We start from the raw sequence: 24,234 nt of genomic DNA, 5'->3' as shown, positions 1-24,234 counted from the left end.
TTAGCCCCTTTAAATTCAAACATCTGTAAGTCTTCCCATGGAACTTCTGGGCTCATTGAGAGTCTTGGGAAAACAGGATATAAAAGAGGATGAGGGCTCTGGGGGACATACTATCTTGCAATAAAATGTTACTGAGAGCTTATTATGTGCCTGGAACTCTGGTATCAAACCTTAGTTCTTATCTCTGTGGGGTTTTGTTTTTTTTTTTTAGTCTCACTGAGTCTTAGTTTCTTCATCTACAAGATGGACATAGAGTATATAAGCAAATAATGGCAGAATTATGATCACCAAAGATCCTCTTATTATTGAATATTTATAACCAGAATAAATTTGATCTCCTATGGCTAAAGTCAGATTCTCATAATGCCAGATCACTGTACAGATCACTAAACTACTCCTGAGGCGGGAAGCCCCATAAAAAGACCAGCGGGACCCCCAGGCAGGGCCACTACTCTCCTGCCAGCACCATCTGGTTCCTTGACCTGGGGGCTCTATCTCACTTTTTGCCTCTGAAAAGGCTTGCTTACTCCTAAAATTCTATTGGTTCCCTGAGCTCACTCCTGATTGGTTATTTCCCTCACTCCTGATTGGTTATTTGTCTCCCTCCTGATTGGTCTATTTCTACAAAGCTTGTTCCTAGTTGGTCAACTTTTGTTATACTTTATTTGCATATCATGTTGCAAAGTGTAAGCTGGCAGCCTATAAAGGCCTGTGTAAACCTACAGATGGGGTCCAGATCTTGGAAAGTTAACTCCTCTGGGCCCGCTGGCTTAATAAACCTGAGTTCTCCAACTCTCCGAGTGCTGCTTGGTCTCTCGCCCGGATCCAGGTTGCTATCACAACTGAGCTGTAACACTGAGCTATAACACTGAGCTGTAACACATTTTTCCGCAACACTCCAAGGGAACAGAAAGAAACAAAACCCACAATGAGTTCGATTAAAAGAAAAAAAGACTATACAAAGACGGAAACAATAGTGATACTGTTAGAATAGATAAGAAAAAGATAATGAAAGAAAAAAGTCAAGAATGACTGGGAAAAATGTAAATGAACTGTTAATGAAAACCTCATTTTCTAACACAAAATTTAACTGTACTTTTTATAGGGTATCAGGCACACTGTAAGAACTTTTCATTAGTATTACCTTTAATGCTTCGATAACAGCTGGTGGGTAGCTCAGTCCAACCATGTTTGATGTCCGTCTATACATTCTGGAAAAGTAAGAGGGGGAAAATGCAATATTATATCTTATAGAGAAGAATTAGCAAGCCACAGACTTATACCAAGTATTGACAGTTAGGGAGAAGTCTGGTCATCTGATGACCCAAAGAACCTAAAATTTCTTTTACAGCCTTTTTCATAGTTTCTCAAGTGGCCCAAGTGTTAAATTCAAATGAAATCAAAGCAATCTCAAACATGTAAACCATTGGAAACAAAAAAAATTAAGTCTGTGTGTCCCAAATTGGAAATTAAAATTATTAAAATAGGTCTCCTCTTCTGCTGGAAGTGAATTATAGTATAGCGTGGACAGTATGTAATGCAGTCCTTTAACTTGAATAAAGAACTCCTATGGGCAACCCATTTAGAAGAGTTTGTTCTTTAGAACTGTCAAAAACTAGAAAGAAAAATGTCCCAGGTGAACTTCGAGCCGGCCCTGGCATTTCTAAAATGTGTAATTGTGTAATAAGGATTGTAGGAAGAATAAATTGATTTCTGGGGAAGGGGGGCAATTTAATTTCAAACAGCAAAATGACTAACAAAATTGGAAAGTGTCACAGGGAACTCAAACCCCTTCATGAATTCCTCTGTGGGTCAATTCTCAGAGCGTCCCTGATCTGTTCCAAATGTAGATACCAACCAAATACGTCAAAGGATAATGAATAAGATAATGTCCTTCTTTTAAAATTAGAGACTGAACTCAAACTAAATCTCTAGTTGAAAAGAATTCTGAGCAAAGGCAAAAGCTTGCCCTAATGATGCTACAGAGAAAACAGATATGCTTTTGCCATCTCTCATTCAAGACTATCTGTTTCCACCCAGAATTTTCAGCATTTATAGATACCAAAACCATACCAAAGCAAAACTTTCATTTATAAGAAACCAGTGTTCCTTTTGCTGCTTTGGTCACTGGAAGGCAGCCGTCTTTACCTCTCCACAAATATCCCAGCCTGCACTGCGTGGACGATGCTCTTGAACCGCGGCTTCTCCTCGCTCCTCCTGAGCATCATCCCCATCTGCCGCGTGAAGGTGGAGGCCAGCCAGTCCCTGACCTCAGAAGGCACTGCGTCTGACTGAATGTCACTGAGTTCATCCTCTGTATCCAGGAGTCGCCTGAACCCAAGAAACACAAACAGGACACTGAGATTAATTCTGAAGTTAGAGCTCTCTGTTCAAAGCAGTTGTTCCTTCTCGCCACCCCACCTGCAGACAACAGGTGTGAAGAAACCAAAATAAATTGGTCACCAAAAACATCCAGCACCTTTTTGCAAAGCTCGTGAAAGCCCACCATTTGTGCTTCAGGATGGCTTTCTCTACCAGACTGGACAAAAACCCAAAGGAATCAGAGAAAGTCAAATATACATTGTCTCAGGCTCTGTGGGTCTCAGACCCACTGCACTCAGGAGCATCAAGTATCTTTATTCCTAGAAGACTTGTGGACTCTGAATGGAATCTAACTAAACCTTTCATTTAAAAATGCATTCACAGGGAGGTTTATTTCATAGATGGTCACGTCGCATTATATTGTTTTAAAAATAATGGCACTTAAAAACGTTGCTAGAGACAACAATACTGTATTATAAACTTCAAAGTTGCTAGCAACCTAGATCGTAATTGTTTCTACCCAAAAAAATAACAATTATGTGATGTGATCTAGGTGTTAGTTAACACTATGGTGGTAATCATATTGTAATACATAAATATATCAAGTCAACACATTGTACACCTTAAACTTACACAACATTGCATGTCAATTACATTGCAATAAAAATAAATTAAAAAGAAAAATAGAGACTTTGCAAAGTATTGCCCAAATCATGCCAACCCAGTCCTCTGAAGTAATGAACCCAAGTGATACCAACTGATATTCTCCCTAGTTTGACAGGATTGTACAGAAACTTAAATGCCTAATTTAAGCAAAATTTCCAAAATAATGCAGTTCTGTATTTGAGCACAGTGATTTCAGCCATCCGTCAGGTATGCTTAGCAGATTTTTCAAATGTGTTCCTAGGTCAGACTAGAATGGAACATAAATAGCCAAAAGTTACAATAAAACTTTAAAAATTGTATTTTATACTTATATTAAGCCCTACTAAAAATGAGTAAAAACAGGTATCTATGAAAAGGGTGTTTTTTTTTTCTTTAGACACATCAGTAGGAAGGAAGGGGAGAAAATGTAAATTTGGGAAAACCATGATATCAAATTTCCTTAAATTAGGAACCAAGCAAGTCACCAAAAACTAAGTCACACAATTCTTAGATTACTGGGAAATCCTTTCCAATTGGAATTTGACACAGCAAAGTAAGACATCACAAATATTAACAGAGCAGACTGAATTAGAAAAAAGAAGAAAAGCCTTTCATATTTACCATTTCAACCTTTTTCAAAAGAAAAGCAATTTTGTTACTTTTCAAAAGCATTTAGTAACTGGAAGTGCTTTAATATTTATGGATAATTCAAGTGGAGTCAGCTAAGAAAGTCAGTAACAGACCTAAGTACTGAGGGAGGAATACTGGGTGTTTAAGTACAAATGCTTCTCCATCCCTTCAGGAGCCTCCACTTACAGATAGAAATCATGAATTAAAACATGAACATAATTTTTAAGCCGAGATGAATAATATACAATAATTCCAGTGGAACTCTAAATTTGATTACAATTCTGGTAAGATTTTTAAAAATTACTTTTCCTCCTCCTCCATTATCTCACTTCATTGTCATAATGGGCACATGGGATCAGTTCAATTAGCTCCTTTTATAAATGAGGCGGTATGGAGGTTATGTGATGTCTAAATCCACCTCATTTGTGGAAACTAAAGCTCCAAGCCCAACCATTTGAATGCTACCTCCTACATGCCATGAGGGACATTTCAGAAAAGCCAAATAACAGAACACTTACATCATTGCACTAACTTCTTGTCATTTCAGCTTACCTGGTTTCATCAATGTATACGGATTCAAGCACTGTGGCTGCATATTCCAAGTTCTTCTTAAGATCTACCACGGAAGCCTCCCCTCTCTCTAACTGTTTGACCAAAGACCGTAACCTAGTGGGGAAAAGGCACGATTCAATGAATAGAGGAAACAAGAAATAATCTTACAATTTAGAATGACAAAGTTTACAGTCATTAAATATTTTTTTCTATTCCAATATATCTGAAAGGAAAATACGAATTTAACAACAGAACTGACCAGTATTTCCCAGAGGAGCAAGTTATAAAATAAATGCAAACACTTTTGCCACTATGAATCGAGAACAAAAATGTTCTCGTCCACCAGGCACTGACCACCCCAACACTTTCTAACAACCTTTTATCTTTCTAAGGTTTCCTAAGTTATCAATGATTTTGCCTCTTCTCTGATTTTAATGTTTTTTCCTTTTGGTCCCAATTGGATGTAATAAAGCATGACCAGCAACATCACCAAACACTGCCTGAGATTCTGCTGTGTTGAAGGTACTTTTTCAGCTGTGACCACAGAGAATACCAGTCCCATGGCCCACGGGTGCTCCAAGACAGGTGAGCAGATTTGGACCACCAAAATACCCATATAGAGCTACACAAGAAATACATGAAGGTAAACTCTTTCATTGGGCAGGAAGAAGTTCTCTAGGGGCAAGTAAATAGTCTAGTTTTCTTTCCTTTTCTTCCTTTTTTTTTTTTAAGGAGGATGGATGATAAACAAAGGTACTGAGGACAAGACCTTCCACACTGCTAGTCAAGAGTTTCAGACATTATCAGAGAAACAATAAAACATGTTCTCCTCTTACTTATACGAACATTATCCCCACAGAGAAGGACTTAGTATATATGAGAGCAATAAAATGCCACTAGATTATCAAAGTCCAGCAACTGGGAACACCGTAAACACCACAGAGATCAGGAGATAGGACAACTCTTCAGGCTGTTTGACAGCCAGCAAAGAATGGAAACTTTGAAGACAAACTTGAGTCTGAATTCTACTTCTCAACATATTACCTGTGCAATACCAGACAGGTTATTTAACTTCTCAGAGTGTCAGCTATTAAATGAAAACACAACCACCAAATTTCCTAGGTTGATATATAGATTAAATCAAATTAATATTGATGTACTCACATCAACCATGTGACCCACAACTTTTTTTCAAACTTTATTGAATATAATTGACATATAACATTATGTAAAGTTAAGGTATACAACGTGGTGATCTGATACACAGACAGATTGCAAAATGATTGCCACAATAAGGCTGGTTAACACATCCATCACCTCGTTTTTTTAAAAGGCAATTGTTATCATTATTGTCATTGTTGTTATTCAGTGACCTTGATTATCAAAAGTAACCAGATGAGAAACATTCTACAGGATACTTAAGGTTATTATCAAGTCTTTATTTCCTAAGGCTGTTCCTACTTTCCTGCCTTCAAAATAGCATTCATAAGAGAGCACAGCTCAACCCACTTCTTGGTAAAGCATAAGCTACTCCCCTCCAGGTCTATATGAAAATGATCAACAATAAGAAGGAGGAAAAACTCAGGATCAACCTTAAAAAGTAGCCAAGAGGGCAGCCATACCAAAGAAATCCGCAGGTATATCAATGATATAAAATACAGAGGAATTAGATTAAGGGTAGTTGCTACCTGACTTGTGAATCTCCAACATGCAAAAGGGAAATATGTAGAGAAAGTCAGCAGAGGCCTCTGCAGGCTTGGAGGTGAGGGTCAGCCTGGGGATCCCATTATCAGCACTAGAAAGTGTTCCGGTTTCAAAGGCAGCACACAACAGGGAGTTGGCAAGTAAGAGTTTACCAGTCACTCACCCACAGTGGACAGCCAGCCTGCCAAAGAATGGGGCGACTGCAGAGGCAAGCCCAGAGCTGTTCCAAATAAGGAATGGAAGCTCTTTAGCAAAACACATTCCTGGCTAAGTCTGCCTCTAATTTTGACTCTCACCTCCAGGAGCCCAACTACCCGAAAGGCTGTTTGGACTCTCAACTGGCAAAGTAAAATGAGGGTAAATTTAAACTTTTTAAAGAAAATTTCTCCCTTCATTTGAGGCTTCCCAAGATTCCACCAGGAATTGACATAAATCTCTAACAGGACCCATCTCAATTCTTAAACCTAAGAGGAAAAGACAAAACACAAAAAATGATGAGGGAAAACATAAGATTAATAGAAGTAATAATCACTGATTCTATCTTCCTATAAAAGGGCGTCCTTAAAAAATAAACAGAAGTAATTTTAATTAAATGTTTTCCTAGACTGAAGGAAAACCTTTATAAGCAGATAAAAAGGGATCAAATAAAACCAGAAAAAAGAAAACATCCAACATATGCTGTTGTAATTTTGTATCTCCAAAGATAAAAATAAGAACATAAAAATCACTCAGAAAATAAAATCTAGTACTTACAAAGTAACAAAAATTCAAGCTGGCCATAGACTTCTACCATGCCAAATATCAGAAAGCAATTTAACAACATTATCAGATTTTGAGAATAATATGGGTATAATTCAAGATATATAATTCAAGATATCTATACCTATATTTAGTAGGATTCCCAAGTATATATGAAGCCAACAAATACATTCTCAAGGTGTGGACCAGTTCAAAATTTCATCCTTTATATGCTTTTCCAGAAAATAAAAACAAAACCGAAAAAGCATACTCTGGGACAGTGGTCTTTCAAGGAGGATAGATTCATGGGTCTCCAGTTAAATGGATTCATGACCTAGATTTAGCAAAGCCAACCTTAACGAAATGGACAAACAGTTTTAAAAGATTAAAAAGAAGTGGTAAATGAAATACAATTCTAATTATATAAGGACAACTAAACATGAAAATGACTGGCTTTTTTTTTCTCTAAGACAAGCTCCCCTTCCTAGTGTAAGTGCTTCCTGTGTCATTTTTATGAACTAAAAACTAATTATAATCAGTCAAAAAACAATTGGAATTATTAAGAACACTATATGGAATATCACTTTATATCCATTATTATTAACAATTCTCACTCCGGGAAAGCACAATATTGGGGGAATCGAGTTGTGAAGAGCCTTGTAACATCTTGCAGTACGTCAACCAGGACCCTAGGTCAGAGCAAGAGCTGTGCTCCCAAGGAGGGCATCACATGAACTCCCACTAAGCAGTTCAGATCAGCAGCACTGAACATCATCTCCCCTGGAAAGTCCCAGGCTTTGTGCCATTATTAGTGCAAAATCAGCAGTGTGGGGCTTCACCCAGACGTAGTCACCAGCAGTGCCGGGCAGACATTGGGCACAGCCACATTCATGTATCCAGTGTAAAAGTCTGACCCAAAAGAAAGTTGCAAACTGAAGCAAACCCCTAGTCCAGTGGCTTTAACAAACCCAGAGAAGAAGTGACACAGGATAAAGTATCTTCAGGATGTATAAGACGTACTAGAAATTCACATCTGCTCCCATCTCTCCAGCTTCTGAGAGGAGCAGAAGATCCACAACACCCTGGCAGGCATGAAGGGAACCTGGGACAACACACCTACGGCAAGATTCACCTCTCTTTATTCAAGGTCGACTAAACAGCGGGGGAAAAGAAACCTACAAAAAGATTCAGCAATAAAGTGGAGAATAGTCTTCAAAGTTCAGAGAAAGGACTCACTTTTGAAAAGAAAAGTTCACTGATGGAAACAAGCAAATTTTAGGGAGCACCTGCTTTGTGGTCGATAAAATTCAAGAGAACGGATCTGTGATGCAAAGATAAAAGCTGAAATCACAATGTAATAAAAGTGAACATATTGAGAGAGAAGAAGTTAAATAGAAACAAAACATGGCAATAGAAAGACTGTAAGAACTTAAAAAAAAAAAAAAAAAGGTAAATAGTGACCAGCTTTCAGTATACCCAATTCCTGTCTGGACCAGCACCCGGCACAAATGTAAGCTACAGCCATCCCCGTCCACATAAGCTGCCAGCTTTCTGCTTTATGCAGTTGCCACACAAACCCTAGGAAATTCCAGATGTCCTATTTTCAAACATTGTTGAGCTCTAGGGTAGCCCTCAGGTGGGTGCTGCTCCACTGGCCTCTCAGTCTACCACCTCAACTCCAGCCCAACCCTTTATCCTTCTTGGAACATCCTGCCTTGACCCCAGCCCACCACCTGCCATCTACCTCTTGGGGAAACTGCTGCTTTGTGGGCAGAAGAGATTGAAATTAGCTCTTTCACCACTGGTCACCAACTCGTCTCAAAAACTGAAAAATTTCCTAAAGTTTCTGGGAATAAGGAGGCACCTTTCCCTATTTTCCAACATACTACAGGTTTGTCCTAGATCTCAATCCATATTGAGAAGGGTTGTCTAAAAACAGCCAAGGTCCTTCATATCCGTATTATAAAATATTTTTGTTAAACTAGGAGATTAGTTAAGCAGGAAAGCTCAGATGCCTTCCTTTGTTTTCCTAGTAAAGTCTGTCTGGATGTTTTTCCATGTGAATTCATTTTACCTAAAAGGCCAATGTCCCCAAGGACAGGTTCCATGATAAGTTGTCGCCTGTAAGTCTAGCTTTTTAATACTACTCAAAAGGTCTGGGTCTGGGCACCTAAAGGAAGGGAGGGCTGGAGGGAGGGAGAAAGGAAACGTACAACAACAATAATAATAAAGTTTCTCTTCTGAGTGAATGTTCATAGTTTCCAGCACTCCATCAATTTCTGTCACTGTTGGCTGCCAGATAACAGTTCCAGGATAGAAGTGCAACACCATTTTAGGAAGAGCTTACTCATTCAAACTTTGGCAAGATGCCTTTCTGTTAAGATAGTGTATAATTTCATCGTGGATGAGCCTTTGCATCTTTACGTGAGTCTTTCATTTCTCCACGTGAGCCCTGCTTTCTCTAGGCTTCTTAGCTATGAGGTATATGATAAACCACTGCATCACTTCAGTGCTTTGTGCCCTCAGGTCCAGAGCAAGTCCTGGACAAATGCTAAGTTACTTTGAGACCATGCCATTATTGGGGATGCAGGAAAATGTGGGAAGAGAGAAATTAAGTGAGAAAGGACCTGCACACTGTATTTTGGCACTTGAAAGGCTGCTGGAATGGAAGATACAGAGTTGTCTCTTTTTCCCACAAAAATAATTTCTAGGACCAAGACGGCTGACTTTATTAGGAAGTGACTTCTTGACTCAACTTTATAACTTAGAAAACTGCCCTGCAGTGGCCTCAGCACTATTCCCTGTACCCAACTGAGGTCCTGAAACCCTGCAGCACTAAGCCTGGAGAGCACATACATCCGTCGAGCTTTAGACACTACTGGAATGAAATCAGAAAAGCACAAGAGAAAATAAATTAGAATAAAAAGCCATGAAACACACTTTCTCGTAACTGTCCATTCTGCCCAAGGTTATTCCCTAGAGAATGGATAAGCAGCTCCTAACATGTCAGCACGGCCAATGATGGCTGCCATCTTAGACAGGTTTTGTTTAGTCTGAAAGAATGTCAAAGGGAACTGGATCCTTTACAGCATTTCCTGTACATGTCCCAATGAGTCATGAGTCCTAAAGACTCATTTAAATTAAAAAAATTACCATTTCAGTTCATCACATCTGTGTATTTGTAAGGCAAAGGCATCTCTGTGTACTTTTCACACACCTGTTTCCTCTATGTCACTCCCATTCCTGCCACTTACCTAAATGTCACAGAAAGTAAACTGAAACAACACCTCCAAATGGGATTTCAGGCTTATGCTTTAATGTCATCCAATGATGCCATCTGAATATTTTTCTGGAGATCTGTTTGTGTCTATAATTAACTAAGATTGCTGTACTTGAAACATTCCTTCAGCATTTACTGGGTGCTTTCCGTGTGCAGGTACTGTGATAGGCTCCAGGAATAAAAGGGGGGAAACACAGTGCCTTCCCTCAATTAGGGAAGACAGACAGCTAGTCAGCACTTACCGTGCAAGTACAGCAAGCTGGATGGCCGAAGTCCGACAAGGGGACTAAGAAAGTACAAAGGAGAAGAATCTCCAAGTAATAACGTCCTCCTTAGAGGCGGTGATATCAGAGCTGAACCAAGGCCATAGTGATGTCAACCGGACAAGCAAGATGGGATGGAGAAATGGTGGACTGGGGACAGAGGGAGCAGCCTGAAGACAGTGATCCATTCAGGGAATTCCATGGGTGGCTGGAACTCAGGGGGTATATTAAGATATGAAATATCAGAAGAGGCAGGAGGCAGATCCTGGTGGGCTTGGCTAAAAAAATTTAATCTCCCCTAGAGATAATGGGGAGCCCCTGGAGAATTTTTAAGTGGGGTTAGGGGGGTGGTGTGATAAAATCTGCATTTTAGAAAGATCAATCTAGCAACAGAGTAGAGGAGTGCAGGTACTTAGTGAGGGGGAGAATTCTATATGTTTTTGTTGTAATTAGGCTTGCCTGATACCCTGAACAGTGCAGTATGAATATTATCTCTCATGTGATAGCACTTTGATAGAGTGTTGCATGAGTATGGTGGTAGCATGGATTGCTGCTTTTAAGAATTTCTGGGAAAGGACTTGTTTGGGGTATGTGGTTTCCTGATTTAGTGATTTCCAAACCAAAAACAAGAACACCAACAAAAATAAAGACAAGTAAAGATAGCCCAGCTTTGTAAATTTTACCTTCTGTAAATTCTTCTATGGTTCCCAATTACACATGCTTAAGGCAAATGTACAAATAGATTTATTAAATAAATTATTGGGCTCTAGTTACTTTTTCACTTAAAAAATTTTGGTACCTAGGTTCATATCTATATTTTTATATACCTCTCTATGTTATTAACTAATACAAAAAATTAGTAAGGTTATAGATTTTAAATAACATTATTAACAAAACTGACCTAATTGAACATGTACTAAACACTATATCCAGTTGCAGACATTTTCTTCAAGTGCACATGTAAGAGTTTTAAAAACCAACCATATGCCGGGTCCTATGGAAGTCTGAACAAATTTCAAATAATTGAAATCATACAAATAATGTTCTTTGACAACAGTGGAACTCAGCTTGAAATCAATAACAAAACAAAGTCTAGAAATACTACAAATGTTTAGAAATTTAGAACTATACTTCTAAACAACTATGGTAAAAGATTAAATCAGAAAACGGTTTTAAATGTTGATGAAATATGATACATCAAAACTTGTGGCATTCAAGTAAAGTAGTACTTAGAGGGAAATGTACAGCCTTAAATGAATATATTAAAAAAGAAAAAAAAACTGAAAATAGGTGATTTTATTATCCATCTCAAGAAATTTTAAAAAGAACAAGTTAATCCAAAGAAAGTAAAAGATAGCAAAAAATAAATACAAAAACAAAACATAAGGACAAAAGAAACTTAACAAAAGAAATACTCAACAAAGCCAAAAGCTGTGCCTTTGAAAAGCTTAATAAAATAAAAACCCAAGCAAGACTGATAAATAAGAGAGAAGGCACACAAAAAATTAAGAATTTAAAAAACTACTACAGACCCTGCAGATCTGTAATGAAAGCATATCATACTTTCCTACAGATAAATTTTAAAAATTTTAGATCAGATGGGAAAATTCCATGAAAACTGACATAAGAAAAAGATAAAGTATGAACACTTCTATAACTATTGAAGAAATTGAATCCATAGCTTATTATTTTCCCACAAAGAAAACCACAGTGCTTAGCCACTTTATCAATGAATTCAAAGACTAAATAGAACAGTCTTCCAGAGAAAAGCAAAGGAGGAAGCATTCTGATTCATTTTATGGGACCAGCATATTCTTGATTCTAAAACCAAACAAGAACATTGTAAGAAAAGAATTACGGGGTAGTCTCTCTCATGAACATAGATGTAAAAATCCTAAACAAAATTTTAACAAATTGAATTCAGTGATAAACAAAAAAGAAAGCAAACAGCAAGCAAAATTTGCAAAAATGCAAGGTTGGTTTAACACTGTAAATCAGTGAATAAATGTTACCTCTATTTTAACAGGAACAAAAGAGAAAAATCATCTGATCATCATACAAATATTAGAAAAAGCATTTGAGAAATCACCTATCATGGTAAGTACCTTAGCAAAGAAGGAATGAAAGTGAATTTCCTAAATCTGATAGTGGAGCTTTAAAACAGAAAGGCTCAACAAACATCATACTTAATACTGAAATATGGGAAGTTTTCCTGTTGAGCGAGCTAATAATATGAAGACGCCTACAACCACTGCTTCTCTTCAAGATTATATGATCATTTCTCACTGGTTCAGTAAGAAGAAAGGAAGGAATAATAGATATAAGGACTAGAAAATAAAAAAAAGAACTGTCAATACAGATGAAATTATACTCAGGACAGGATATCTGTAATAATTTTCAAATGAATTATTCCAATCAAAAGGTGAATTAAGCAAAATCACGGGATAAATAGCAATAAACAATTAGAAAATGGCACTAACTACAAAAGCATCAAAATGAAAAGCATCTAAGAATAAATCTTACAACAGGCAAAAAAGTACTCCTCACAGAAGAAAAACTAAGATATTGAGAGAAGTTTAAATGGCCTAAATAAAGGGAAAGATAGTCAATATTCATAAATTACAAACTCAGCATTTTAGAAATATGAATTTTACCTACTAAATCTATCTATTGATTCAATGTAATCCCTAACAGATTCTCCATAGGTCATTTGATGGAAATTGACAGACTGATTCTAAAATTTATTTGGAAATGAAAACACCAAATACACCCAATATGGTTTTGATTAACAAGAACAACCTAATAGAACCTTATATTCTCAAACAGACTTATTATAAAGCATATAACTACGGGCCTGTATCTCTCTGCCACCTTACTATACCATTCCTCTCCTCTCAACACCCAGCTGGCTTGTGTAAGGATCTCCACATGTGCTTTTATATTAATATAAGTACAACATAAGAAGGCAAAGAAATCTGCTACAAGGCAAAAATTAAAGAGCCAAACATACATTCCTTTCTGATTATCCTATTCTACATGCAGTTGTTCCACTCCATAGGCATGGACCCATTCTTTGGATATCCACTCAAGGATATCACTACATACTTTCTTGGTTGCTGTGGATTTTCTAACGAATATTTGCATTCCTTTTGTTTTCACGAAGCTATGCCATGGAGCAGCCCCGCATATTCGATCTTCTCCTAGTTTCTGTCTTACAGAGTAAATCTCCTTTCAGGACGCATGTTTGTGAGTGTGAGAGTAAGTGAGTGCGTGTGCACACACATGCAAGCTGTGAACACTAGGCACAAAGCACTCTTGGTCCAAGAGAAGCTTTATGTTTTTATGACATTCTGGGAGTTATTTTGACCCAGGGTTAAAGTGTCGATTCATTTAGAGTTGATTATATTGACTTTGTTCCTTTGGAATTCCTGTAGTAACATAATGCAGTGATTTGGAAAGGGGTTCCTCTCCACAGTCATTATTGATCTTATAAAGAAATACTTCTTAAAAACCAGTTTAGCCCTTTCCTGTTTTTACCATCACTTAACTCATATATTTTGTTAAAAAGAAATAGTGCAAAAAAAGTACAAGATTCACCATTATACCAAGAAAATCTTTATTCCTGAAGGAAAACATTGTCTCTCTAAAGTATGACTCTAGGTTGGCAGACTGTATTGGGAGAAGACACTAATATAAGAACCTGCTCTTCTGGCCATTGTTTTTCAGAAAAAAAGAAATAACAAGAATGAAAACGAAAACTCAGAGGATCATTCAGAACCTACCACAGGCCATGCTGGGGACTGTGGAGGGAGAAGGAGATGAAATCCTGCCAGGCTGCCAAAAGGTAAGTTCCAGAAGCCATTTTTCATTTGCAGCTATTCATGTGGAAAGAATCACCATCACTTTTCTCTGCTGATAAACATGCCACTTCAAAAACATCTGTTTCAATAGACCAAAGAAATGAGAAGAACTAAAAACATCTTTGAATGGTGGTAATGAGGAAAGGAAGATGAGCAGAAATGAGGAGAAAGTTTACAGGAAGATTTAGGAAGGTTGAAACCATGCAGAGACACGTTCCTCTACATCTGAAGAGTCAACCCAGCCCCATGGCTCCCTCATTTGCCTTCCCTGAATTCAGTTCCTTATTCAATCTGAATCGCATCGTGTTGGGATGACTATCCAGAAAAGCTAAAGCTCACTCACCTAGCCAAATCACAGGAATTCCATCATGCTAGAAACACAGTATGTATCAGTAAGGTACCTCCAAGATTACCTTTTCTCCCCATTTTTTTCTTTTATAATAACAGAAATAATACAAATTCATTCAAAGATAAAAATCTGCAAAGAATGGCTATGAGATGCTAAATTAGCACAGTTCTCTTCCTTAAGATTAATTCCAGAAGAATTACAGAAATTTAAAAAAAAAAAAAAAACCCTCCAGAAAACTGTGAGAAACTCCTAAGGTGACTTAAGGGCACTGCTCTGTGTGAGGACAGAGCAGCGAGTGTCCTTGGTCTAGGGCAGGAGGCAGCCCCACCAGACCGGGGAGGAAATGAGAGGAAAGTAAGTGTTGTTACAGTCTACTATTGTTTCCCTCCCCTTCACTGCCTCCAGACATACACTGGCCACCCCCACGTCTCTGGTGACTCAGAACTCTAAAAGTCAAGAGATCCTGGAGTGTTGAATCAGGGTCGTTTGTCCCACCTGTGGCTCCACTAAGTTTGACGTAGGTTTCAGAGGCTGCCACAGAAGGGGAAAGAATGTGGAAGGACATGTGTGGGGGGCTGGATTGGAACTCATCACCTCTGGTCACTTCCCACTGCCCAGAGTCCAAGCACATGGCCACATCTTTCCATGAGAGCAGCTGGAAGACATAGGCCAGTTGTATGCCCTGGACAATGAGGAAGGGGGTTTGGGGCAGAGCCAGCCAATCTGCCACAGCGAAAAAGTGGAATCCTGTCATCTACACTTGTTTTTTCTTCTAAGCCTTTTGTTTATACCCTGTTGAGAGGATCAAATGGAATACTGTATATGAAAGTGGCTTGTTAACTTTATAATTGATTAAACTGAGAGAAATAATCATCCTGATTATGAAATAACCTCCCAACATTCTAATAAAAATGAGATAGTTCTCAAGGAAATGATCCTGAATGATAAAGGCCAATCCCAAAAGGTTAAATACTATATGATTCCATTTATATGACATCTTCAAATGACAGATTTATGGAATGATGGACAGATTAATGGTTGCCAAGGGTTAGAGGGAGAGGAGCATGGAATGCGGATCATTGTAAGAAAGGGAGCCTTGTGATGATGGTGTAATTCTGTATCTTGACTATGGTGATGGATGTGTCAACCTACACATATAATAAAATTGCATAAAACTAAACATGCACACACACATGCGTGCACGCACACACACACACACTCTCAGGAGTACAATAAAACTGGGGAATTCTGAAGAAGATAGGTGGGTTGTGCTAACGTCAATATCCTGTTTCCTTTGGGGAAAACTGGGTAACGAGTACATAGAAATCTCTCTGAAATATTTCTTATAATAATGTAAATCTACAATCATCTCAAAATAAAAAGCTTAATTTAAAAAAAGTGACACAGTCCTCCAGCTTGTGGAATAGTGATGATAATGGGCTGGACACAAGTTGTCCCTACCCCAGCTAATTTCATAAGGGCCTCCGTGTTCATATGGCCCATTTAGTATCTGTCTCCCAGATCCCCCTGCTTGGCTTCAGCCATCGGAGCAAGGAAGGAGAAATGTGCACAGGTGAGCAGTTCACTGTGTCTGATGGCCTTGGAGAGGATCTGAGGAGGGCTTCCCAGCAGTGACGTTTGGAGCGTACTGAGAACCAGAGGAAGACTCAATATTTCATGCTGGAGCTGAGGAAACTGAGATGCTAGCAAATGGTTAGTACGCTAACAAGATGAGGGAAGAAGAACCCCAGTGACTTGACTCAAGGGGTGCTGATTCCACCTTTCCTGGCCACAATCCCTTGGGCCCCGTAAGGTATGAGGCCCTCTTCCTCCTTACATTTGTCCTCCCTCTTTTCAGTTCATCCTCAGAAGTTTGTTTTATTTTCAGGTTAATTCTACCACACAGGCTGACAATGAAAGGGTCTGGAAATGAGGAAGTTCAGAGCTAGGTATGAGGCTGATGGAGTGAGATAATTAAGCAGGGGTGTGACAGAGCCTGTCACGGTGACTGTGTTGCATTGCACAGTCGTTTCCAATCAAACAGGGAAACAATTTGCATATTATTAACATTTGAAGTTTGTTCTCAACAGAATTGGCATTCAGTTTCCTGCCAACCGTAACTCATTTTACAGTGGCTTTGGGGTGGGGGCCAGGTAGGGTTCTGGACCTGCAGTGTTTGTTATCATTCTCATCCTCATTAGTTATTATCATTCATTGTCTGTTTGTCCTAGTGAATTCTGATAACTGTGTCCAAAGCTGAAACTTCACCATTTTGCCACATCTTAACAGAAAAAGAAGAGGGAAAGATCTCTTATTCTTCGAGTCACCATCTTACTCACCAGCATTGCCTCCCTCTCTTTGCAGATGATGGCTGGGACTTGCTTCACTTCCCTTTTATTAAAATAGCGCCCTCTCCCTCTCTGTGGTTAGAAACACAGGCTTGACATGGCTCAGGTAACTAAACGAGGTAAATACTGGTAATACAGGACCCAACTCCCATAACCATAGAAACAGAACTCTCCTGTTGGCTATTTCCTGTCAAAATTTACAAGAAGAGTTGATTTATAAAGGAATTAGCAGTAATCATAGCAAATACTGATGGATCAATATGGATAAAGTACTCTGCTTGCCCCGAGTAAACTATTCCTCATTGTTCACGATGGTAATTTTTGCGGTTTAAAAATATTGTCTAATGCTTTGGAGTTTCCCCTCAGGAGCAGTGTGAGCCTCACTGAACTAGAAGTTCCTCGTATAGCGTTTTTAAAACCTCCTAAATCTTGGTATACACTCCATAATTTTTTTTAATGACACTTAAACCTAGGTGGTGTCATAATATATTCTATTTAGTAAATGTAAAAAAGAATTTTTTCCCAGAAGAGCTTCGTTGAGCTTCAGACTGTCTCAGGGACTGAAAAGAGGAAGAAACAGTTCCACTGAATGATTCTCTATTAAAGGAAAAAGAGACACCGAGAGGATCGCATAATTTTCCATATCTGATACTGACCCTTTAGAAACATACAGGAGATTTGTAAAATCTCAAGGAAGAAGCCGTGCGTTCACACCTATGCTGTCGAGTGTTTCCACAGAGGGAGTTTTCCTTTATCCCTGTCAGGCTACAAACACGAACACCTGGGGCTCAGCAGAGCCCCTGACCTGGCATCGCCACAGAGGGGGCACGTGCTCTGTCCACAACCTGGCAGAGCCCGAGGCCAGTCAGAGCGGGTGTGACACCTGACTACAGATCTTCCCTGGGAGCCTGCAAAGCCGCTGAGCTCGGTCCCACACTGGTGTGAAAGCAGAACAGCACGAGCATCTTTACTAGAGTTGGACTGGTCCTTAAAATGCATAGTCACACACAGTTGCTCAATGAACAGCCCAGGCCACTTCTGCACACATCTTTGGCTCTGGGCTACTTACCACTGGCCGTGGACTAGGTGCGCACTCTTCCTTCCTTTGTCCTCTCAGCCCTCCCATCCTCACACTCCCCTGAACACCCTTCCAAGATGCCACTGGAGTCAGAAGTGAAAAGCTAAAACTGTGGCCCAGGTGACCTGCCACTTAAGACTTCGCTCACCAAAAACCCCAGTTCCTCCTACTGCAGGGATCTCCACCACCTGCACTCATCAGTACGGAAAAGAAGACAGTATTTTGTGTTTTCATCCCCACCTTGTCCCCCACTGCTGCCAACGGCCATTCCTACCATGGATGAGTCCCCAGGGAGGAAAGAGGAGTCCGGGTAAAGAGGATTCTCTGAGGTGGGTAGGACCTGGTCCAGAGCCCTGAGGTGGGAGGTTGTGGGTCCAGACTCGGGAAAGCTGAAAGCTGGAGCCTTCAGCCCCACTTCCTGTTTTGAACTCAGCAAGAGGATGACCTTCGAGGTGACTCCCAGGACATCGTCACACCAACCCAGGATGGTGCCATCAGAGTAAAAGCAGCTATTATACGTTAGGCAGACAATAGGAAGCTACAGTTTAGATCAAGTCTCTCCCGGCTCCCAAGCAGGGAGAAGGAAGATGTCAGAGGTCCCGTGTGCCCTGCAGTAGGACTGAGAGGCAGCTGATAGCACTGACTGGCAGGGTTCCCAGGGAAGCCGCCACGACTGCGCACCCCAGGGGTGTCCTCCCAAGACAGGGACCGGGTGGAAGTTATAGCCAGACCTCAGCAGAGCACGGAGGCACAGGAGCTGAGCAGGGCCAAGTGGGTGGAGAAGAACACAGTCACAGGCCTTGGCTAGAGATGTCACCAAGACTTGCAGTGACCAAGTGGACAAGAGACGTCATCCTGGAGTCAAGAGACACCAGAGGATGACACAAAAACACATGGACTGTGCTGCCCTGGACAGCAGTAGGGAGAGGAATAAGGAAATCTGAAAGTCTTAAGTATTTAAATTTTTCAAAAAGTGAGTTACCAAAAAAAAAGACTGTTTAAATTATTCAGTTGGTTAGAGTTTCATGAACTGGATTATAGTTTCTCTCTTTCCGTTCCTAACCTTCTCTCTCTCACTTTCTCTCCCTCTCTCTCTCTCTCTCTCTCTCTCTCTCTCTCTCTCACACACACACACACACACACACACACACACACACACACCCCATCCCATTGCAGACCCAGACCCAGCAGTTGAGGCTCAGGAAACTCAGAATGCTCACAGAAAGTAAAGAAGCCACCGTTTCTTTGCATATCTTGAATGAACTGTGAATAAATGACTGGCTCTGCGACATCACAGCATCGAGCAACTCCTGACTGGCAGGCAGCAGGCATAGGAAGCAGAGATGATATGATGCCGTGCCTGCTCCCCAGGCACCCACACCTGATGTGGGAGGCAAACGCAAAAACAACCGTGAACCTCTAAGGCAAATCCGGTGGCAGAAATATAACCAAATATTATTCCAGCACAGAAAAGAGGGAAATTACTCCTGGTTGTAGTAGGACAAGGCTGTGACACGTAAGTGAGATTCAACAGTTTTAATTAACAAATATTTCATGGATTCCCATAAAATGTCTGCTACTGCACTGGGTCTGTGCATCTTCAGGGTCCAGTCTAGGAAGAGAGGCAGACACAAACAAATAAATTGCACATAACACAGTAAGTCTTAAAGCAGACTGTGTGTTGGGCATCATGGAAGAACTCACCAAGTTTGAACTTGTCAACTTCAATTGCTAAAGAACACCAAGCAATCCAAAGTTGAAAGTAATCAGTGCCAAAGTTCACTGGACCCTCTACTCCCTACTTAGGAGTAAACAGCATTTTAAGAGAGATATTACAAGAAAGCATCTATGTGAGGGGGAAGATAAGAGATTATTTCCAAGTGATTTCCTGAACTTCTTCTCTTCGGATTTGGAAACATAATAACTTTGCTCCCACTGAAGACAGAGGCGAATATGAATCAATATACTGCTTATGTCTCCCGTGAGCATCAACGGTGCATCTGCCAGCCAACAGCTCTGCTCCCCTTCCACAGGCGCTGAAAGAACAAGAAACACAAACTCACAGGGAGGAGGAGGCAGGCAAGGAAGGTACCACCCACTCAAGATGGCTTCCTACAGGATTCCTTCAAAGAGGCTGCTTGGGTGCCCAAGACCATCCAAAATATCCGGATGTTGGATGAGCAGGTGTTCTGGGCACCACTGATGTACTGAGGCTTCCACAAGGAGGCAGAAGGATGTTTGCCTCTGGATCACAGGGAGGAGAGGGGTGGGTAGAATTGGGACCTGCACAGAAAAAGGACACAAATGGGGAAGGCAGGGGAAGCTGGATCACCAAACTACTTGATTTTATTACCAGAAATAATTTCCTTATTCTTAGGGGCTTTGAACTAGCTCTTGTGATCTACTTGGTAAGAATTTATTTCCACCACTTGTCAATCATTGTCATTCAGCAATGAGAACAGCTAACTGGACCTTGTTGAATATACTCTCCAGAATGTTTCCTTTGCATTTTTGTGGTATATTTGCCTCCATGGCAGCTGGTCAACAGGCACTGATAAGAAAGGAAAAAAGAGTTCTGAAGAAGTAATGGTAATATTACTATCATCATCGTCATCATCATAATATTGATAATAATGGTAGCATTACTGTAAACTGATTCTGGTGCAATGATTCTCAAAGCCAAGACTGCATTCTAATTTCCCAGGGAGCTTTTTTAAAACTATCGAAACCTAGACTACACTTTAGACTAGAGTGTGAAATGACACAATCATGCTGATAATTCTGACATTGCAGAGTGGGTGGTAATACTTTCAGACAAATAATCTGAATAATTAAACTACCTTGTTAACAATTTGAAAAAACTTGACCAGTGCTTTCTATATTGTACTCTACAGAACACTTGGCCCATGGGCTGTTAATAGGCATGGCTAATGAAAAGCCTTCTGGTTGCAAATGTTTGGGAAATTCAGATTAAACAAAGTTAAGTAATATTTGCTTGGTCTTTGCCTTCTCAGAGCGTATTCCACTGATGCTCACTCTGACTCTGAGATAAGGCTATAGTGTACAGCATTTCCCTGCTACACTTGACAAGAGTCTTGTGTTTTTCTTTGTATGTCCCCCAGCACTTAAATGTTTATTGCATGGGATTTGGGGAGCACTGTCAATGAGTTTAACTTCCCTGGATGTACAGGTGCATTAAAGTCAAGGGATCTGGAAAACCTGAGAAGAAATGATGATTATAAGTTTAAATGACAAGTAACGCACTGAAAGTTCTATTATGTATTGAGATAACAAGATAAGGTGCAAAAAACATGCAAGATTATACATTCATGGTAGCAAAATAGAAAACCACCCTTCAACTAACTCTGAAACTAGTTTTCTATGTTATCAGTATTTCATCCACTTCAGTTTTATCTCATGCAGTTTCATGGCATTGTTACAGGATGAGCCAATATCTCTCAAGTTAAATGACAGTCTTTGATATTTTGATGTACTTCATTTTTACCTCTACAATGATAAAAGAACATTTTAAAAAATTCTTTCCCTTTGTCTCTGAAAATCATTTTTCTCTCATATTTTTCTTTCTCTCTCTGGACACTTTCTGGTGACCAGTTAACAATTTACAAGGCCAACGGGCATACAGTTATGACTGCCAATTCTCAAGTACACTGTTCTGTATTCGGAATATTGTGCCAAATTAAGCACAAAACGACCATAATCTATTTATACTTCTACATTCACGGGCTTTGGGGTAGAAGAAATTCTGGGAAAGACTACAAATAACCTGACATGTATTAATTTTCTACTTCTTTCCTTTCTAGCAGTCAGAAAACCAATAATAAGTTATTTACCCGTCATAAAACATTCTCAACTACAATACTGGTGTGTAATGTTTCTCAGGTTTTATTTAACACATTTCCTAATGTTCTTCTACGCAACTGAGAATTTGTTTTGTTTTTTACTGTAACGCATGTAAAAATGTAAGCAAAAAGTAGTTTGTGTGTTCTTAAAAAAATAGCAGAGAAGATTCCAAATGAAACAAGTACTTCACGAATGATTAGTACACTTGTCTTTGGCATTTCCCTGTAGAGCCTCCCGCTAGATTTTCTTAAACTTTACAAACCTTTGTTTTATTTGTATTTTTAAAAGGTTACATGGTCATTAGAAAATTTATAAAATGCCTATTAGAAAATAAGAGAAAATAAAAATCACAGAAAACTGTCCCATCTATAGATAACAATTATTAATATTTTATCATCTATCCATAGATAGATTTTTAATGAGATTTTTTAATCTTCCCTACACAAATTATTTGGTAGAATGCTTTAAAACCTAATATATTATAAATTGCCTTCCATGTTATTAAGTATTTTTCTCAAACATAATTTTAATAACAACATAATTTGCCACTAAATATATATAGTAATTTATCCAATCAGTTCATTAATGTAGGACATTTAGGTTATTTCTGACTTTTGCTATTACAAACTATATTTAAATAAGAATTTTATAACCGTACTTTTTGTACACTTTTTTTTATTAGGACATAGTTTGAAAAACAATATCAGGATTAAAGGACAGAAGTATTTCTAAACTTTTTGATGCTTACTGCCAACCTCCCAACTAAAAAATTTACAGCAATCTCCTCTTTCTCAGCAGCAGAACATGAGCATGCCCTCTTCTCCAGGTCTTCATACATACCTGTGAAGACTGTCCGAAAGACAATGGAAACATATTTACACTTAAATATTTTTGTTTCTTTTTTTATTCTTTGGATTTTCAATGGAAATTTTAGAAAGGAGGAAAATAAAAAGCTTGAGATAAACTGATCATCTTTAAGTTGAAATGGCTCCCTCCATCCCAACTAGATTTTAACTGAAGGAAGTTATTTATGTTCCTAATATAAAAATAGTTAAGAGGTCATCTTCTCTCCTCCCCGCTTTTCTGCTCAGCAGCTTTGAAGTTTTCCATCACTTAAGCCGTCTAGCCTCCTGCCAGAGTGCCCTTCGCGTAGCCTTGCTTTTGGCTCTAGTCCTTAACAAGAGCAGAGATGTCCCATTTACACCAGTCAGTCTTGACTGCAGATAACAGTGCATCAAGAAGGAACAAGTGATACTGTAAGCCCTAGAAGATCCCTAAATGTCCAGTTATTAATAGAAGTGTTGGGGAAAAAAGCACCACAGATGTTATGTCATGTGTGGGAAAGATGTTGGAACCAAAAGAAGAAAAAGAAACAGACTGAAAGAGGGAGGTGAGGAGAAAAAGTAAAGGGGGTGCAAAGAAGGACAGAGGCAGGGGAAGAAGGAGTGAAGAAAAAATATGAAAACCCTTAGAATGAGCATGGCTAGGTTTCCCTCATTAAGTGAAATGAAGTCGATTAATCAATTACCTATTTCATTTTGCCCAAAAGTTTCCATTACATTAATCTAGGGACTCTCGAATGTGTTCATCATTACTGTCTCATCCTGGGGCAGTGGTACTCAAGGGGGGAATTCTGTTCCCCACAGGAAATTTAGCAATGTCTGGAGACATCACAGTTATAACAACAGGAGGGTGTAACTGGCATCTAGGATATTAGAGGCCAGGGATGCTGCTAAACATCCCATAAAGCACAAGACAGCACCCGCCCCCCAACACACACACATACATACACCAGAGTCTTATCTGGATTAAAATGTCAAAAAATGCCAGTAAACCTTGCTCCAAGAAAAACAAAAGTTTATTCATCTATTCTTATTGTAACACAGGCATATTGAACATATAGGCAAACACCCGAGATACTATCACCACATCAAGGCAACAGATCCAACATTTCCCAGTTTCCTTATGTCCCTTTAGTTTTGTTTTGTTTTAAGTGGTACAAACAATTAACACTAGATCTACCCTCTCAACAGATTCTGAAGTGCACAATACCTTATTAACTACAGGCACTGTGCTGTAGGGCAGATCTCCAGAACTTACTCTTTAGCATAACTGAAACTTTCTACTCCCTGAACAATTGTTTTATTTCTACAAAAACTACATACCAAAAATAACTACGTATCTAGTTCAAATTTGATTTCATTTTCTGTCTCATCCACTATTTATCAACTCATGTGTATTAAACATCTGTTGCATTAATCACACACATATGCCAAAAATTCACAGTTATACATTTAATTTTCTGTTTCTGATATTACATATTTTTAGTTTCGGTACTAGATTTCTTTTTTAGCCTTTATCAAAAAGATCTTATAGTTTTTTTTTCTTGTAACTTATTAATTTGGTACATCATATTGATAGGTTTTAAAATACTGACCCACCCTTTGCAATGTCAGTCTCAAGAACTTACTAAACAATGGAGTCACTGATAAAGTTTAATTTTTAGATTTTTAAAGCTGAACATTAGACTCTGAAATAGAAAATTCAAACATACTCAGGATGTCACTACAGCTCCGTAGGCAACACTCCTATTTTGTTGTGATA

The 24,234-nt window shown here is 39.0% G+C and overlaps 1 protein-coding gene across 7 annotated transcripts in view; it reads right to left on the bottom strand.

Annotated features, from left to right (window-relative positions):
• Window positions 1-24,234, bottom strand: part of PDE1C (phosphodiesterase 1C) — a 508,368-nt gene that overhangs the window by 98,065 nt on the left and 386,069 nt on the right. For all 7 annotated transcript variants that reach the window (XM_064487468.1, XM_010988060.3, XM_064487470.1 and 4 more), the window contains 3 exons: window positions 4,150-4,263; window positions 2,149-2,331; window positions 1,145-1,211 (listed from right to left, as the gene is read on the bottom strand). In XM_064487468.1, coding sequence (XP_064343538.1) covers window positions 1,145-1,211; window positions 2,149-2,331; window positions 4,150-4,263 — 364 coding nt within the window. The remainder of the gene's footprint in view (window positions 1-1,144; window positions 1,212-2,148; window positions 2,332-4,149; window positions 4,264-24,234) is intronic.

The sequence above is a fragment of the Camelus dromedarius genome, chromosome 7, assembly GCF_036321535.1.
Source record: "Camelus dromedarius isolate mCamDro1 chromosome 7, mCamDro1.pat, whole genome shotgun sequence".
In the NCBI taxonomy this organism is placed as follows: domain Eukaryota; kingdom Metazoa; phylum Chordata; class Mammalia; order Artiodactyla; family Camelidae; genus Camelus; species Camelus dromedarius.
Note: the sequence above shows the minus strand (reverse complement) of the source record. Positions and strands in the feature narration are given on the sequence as shown.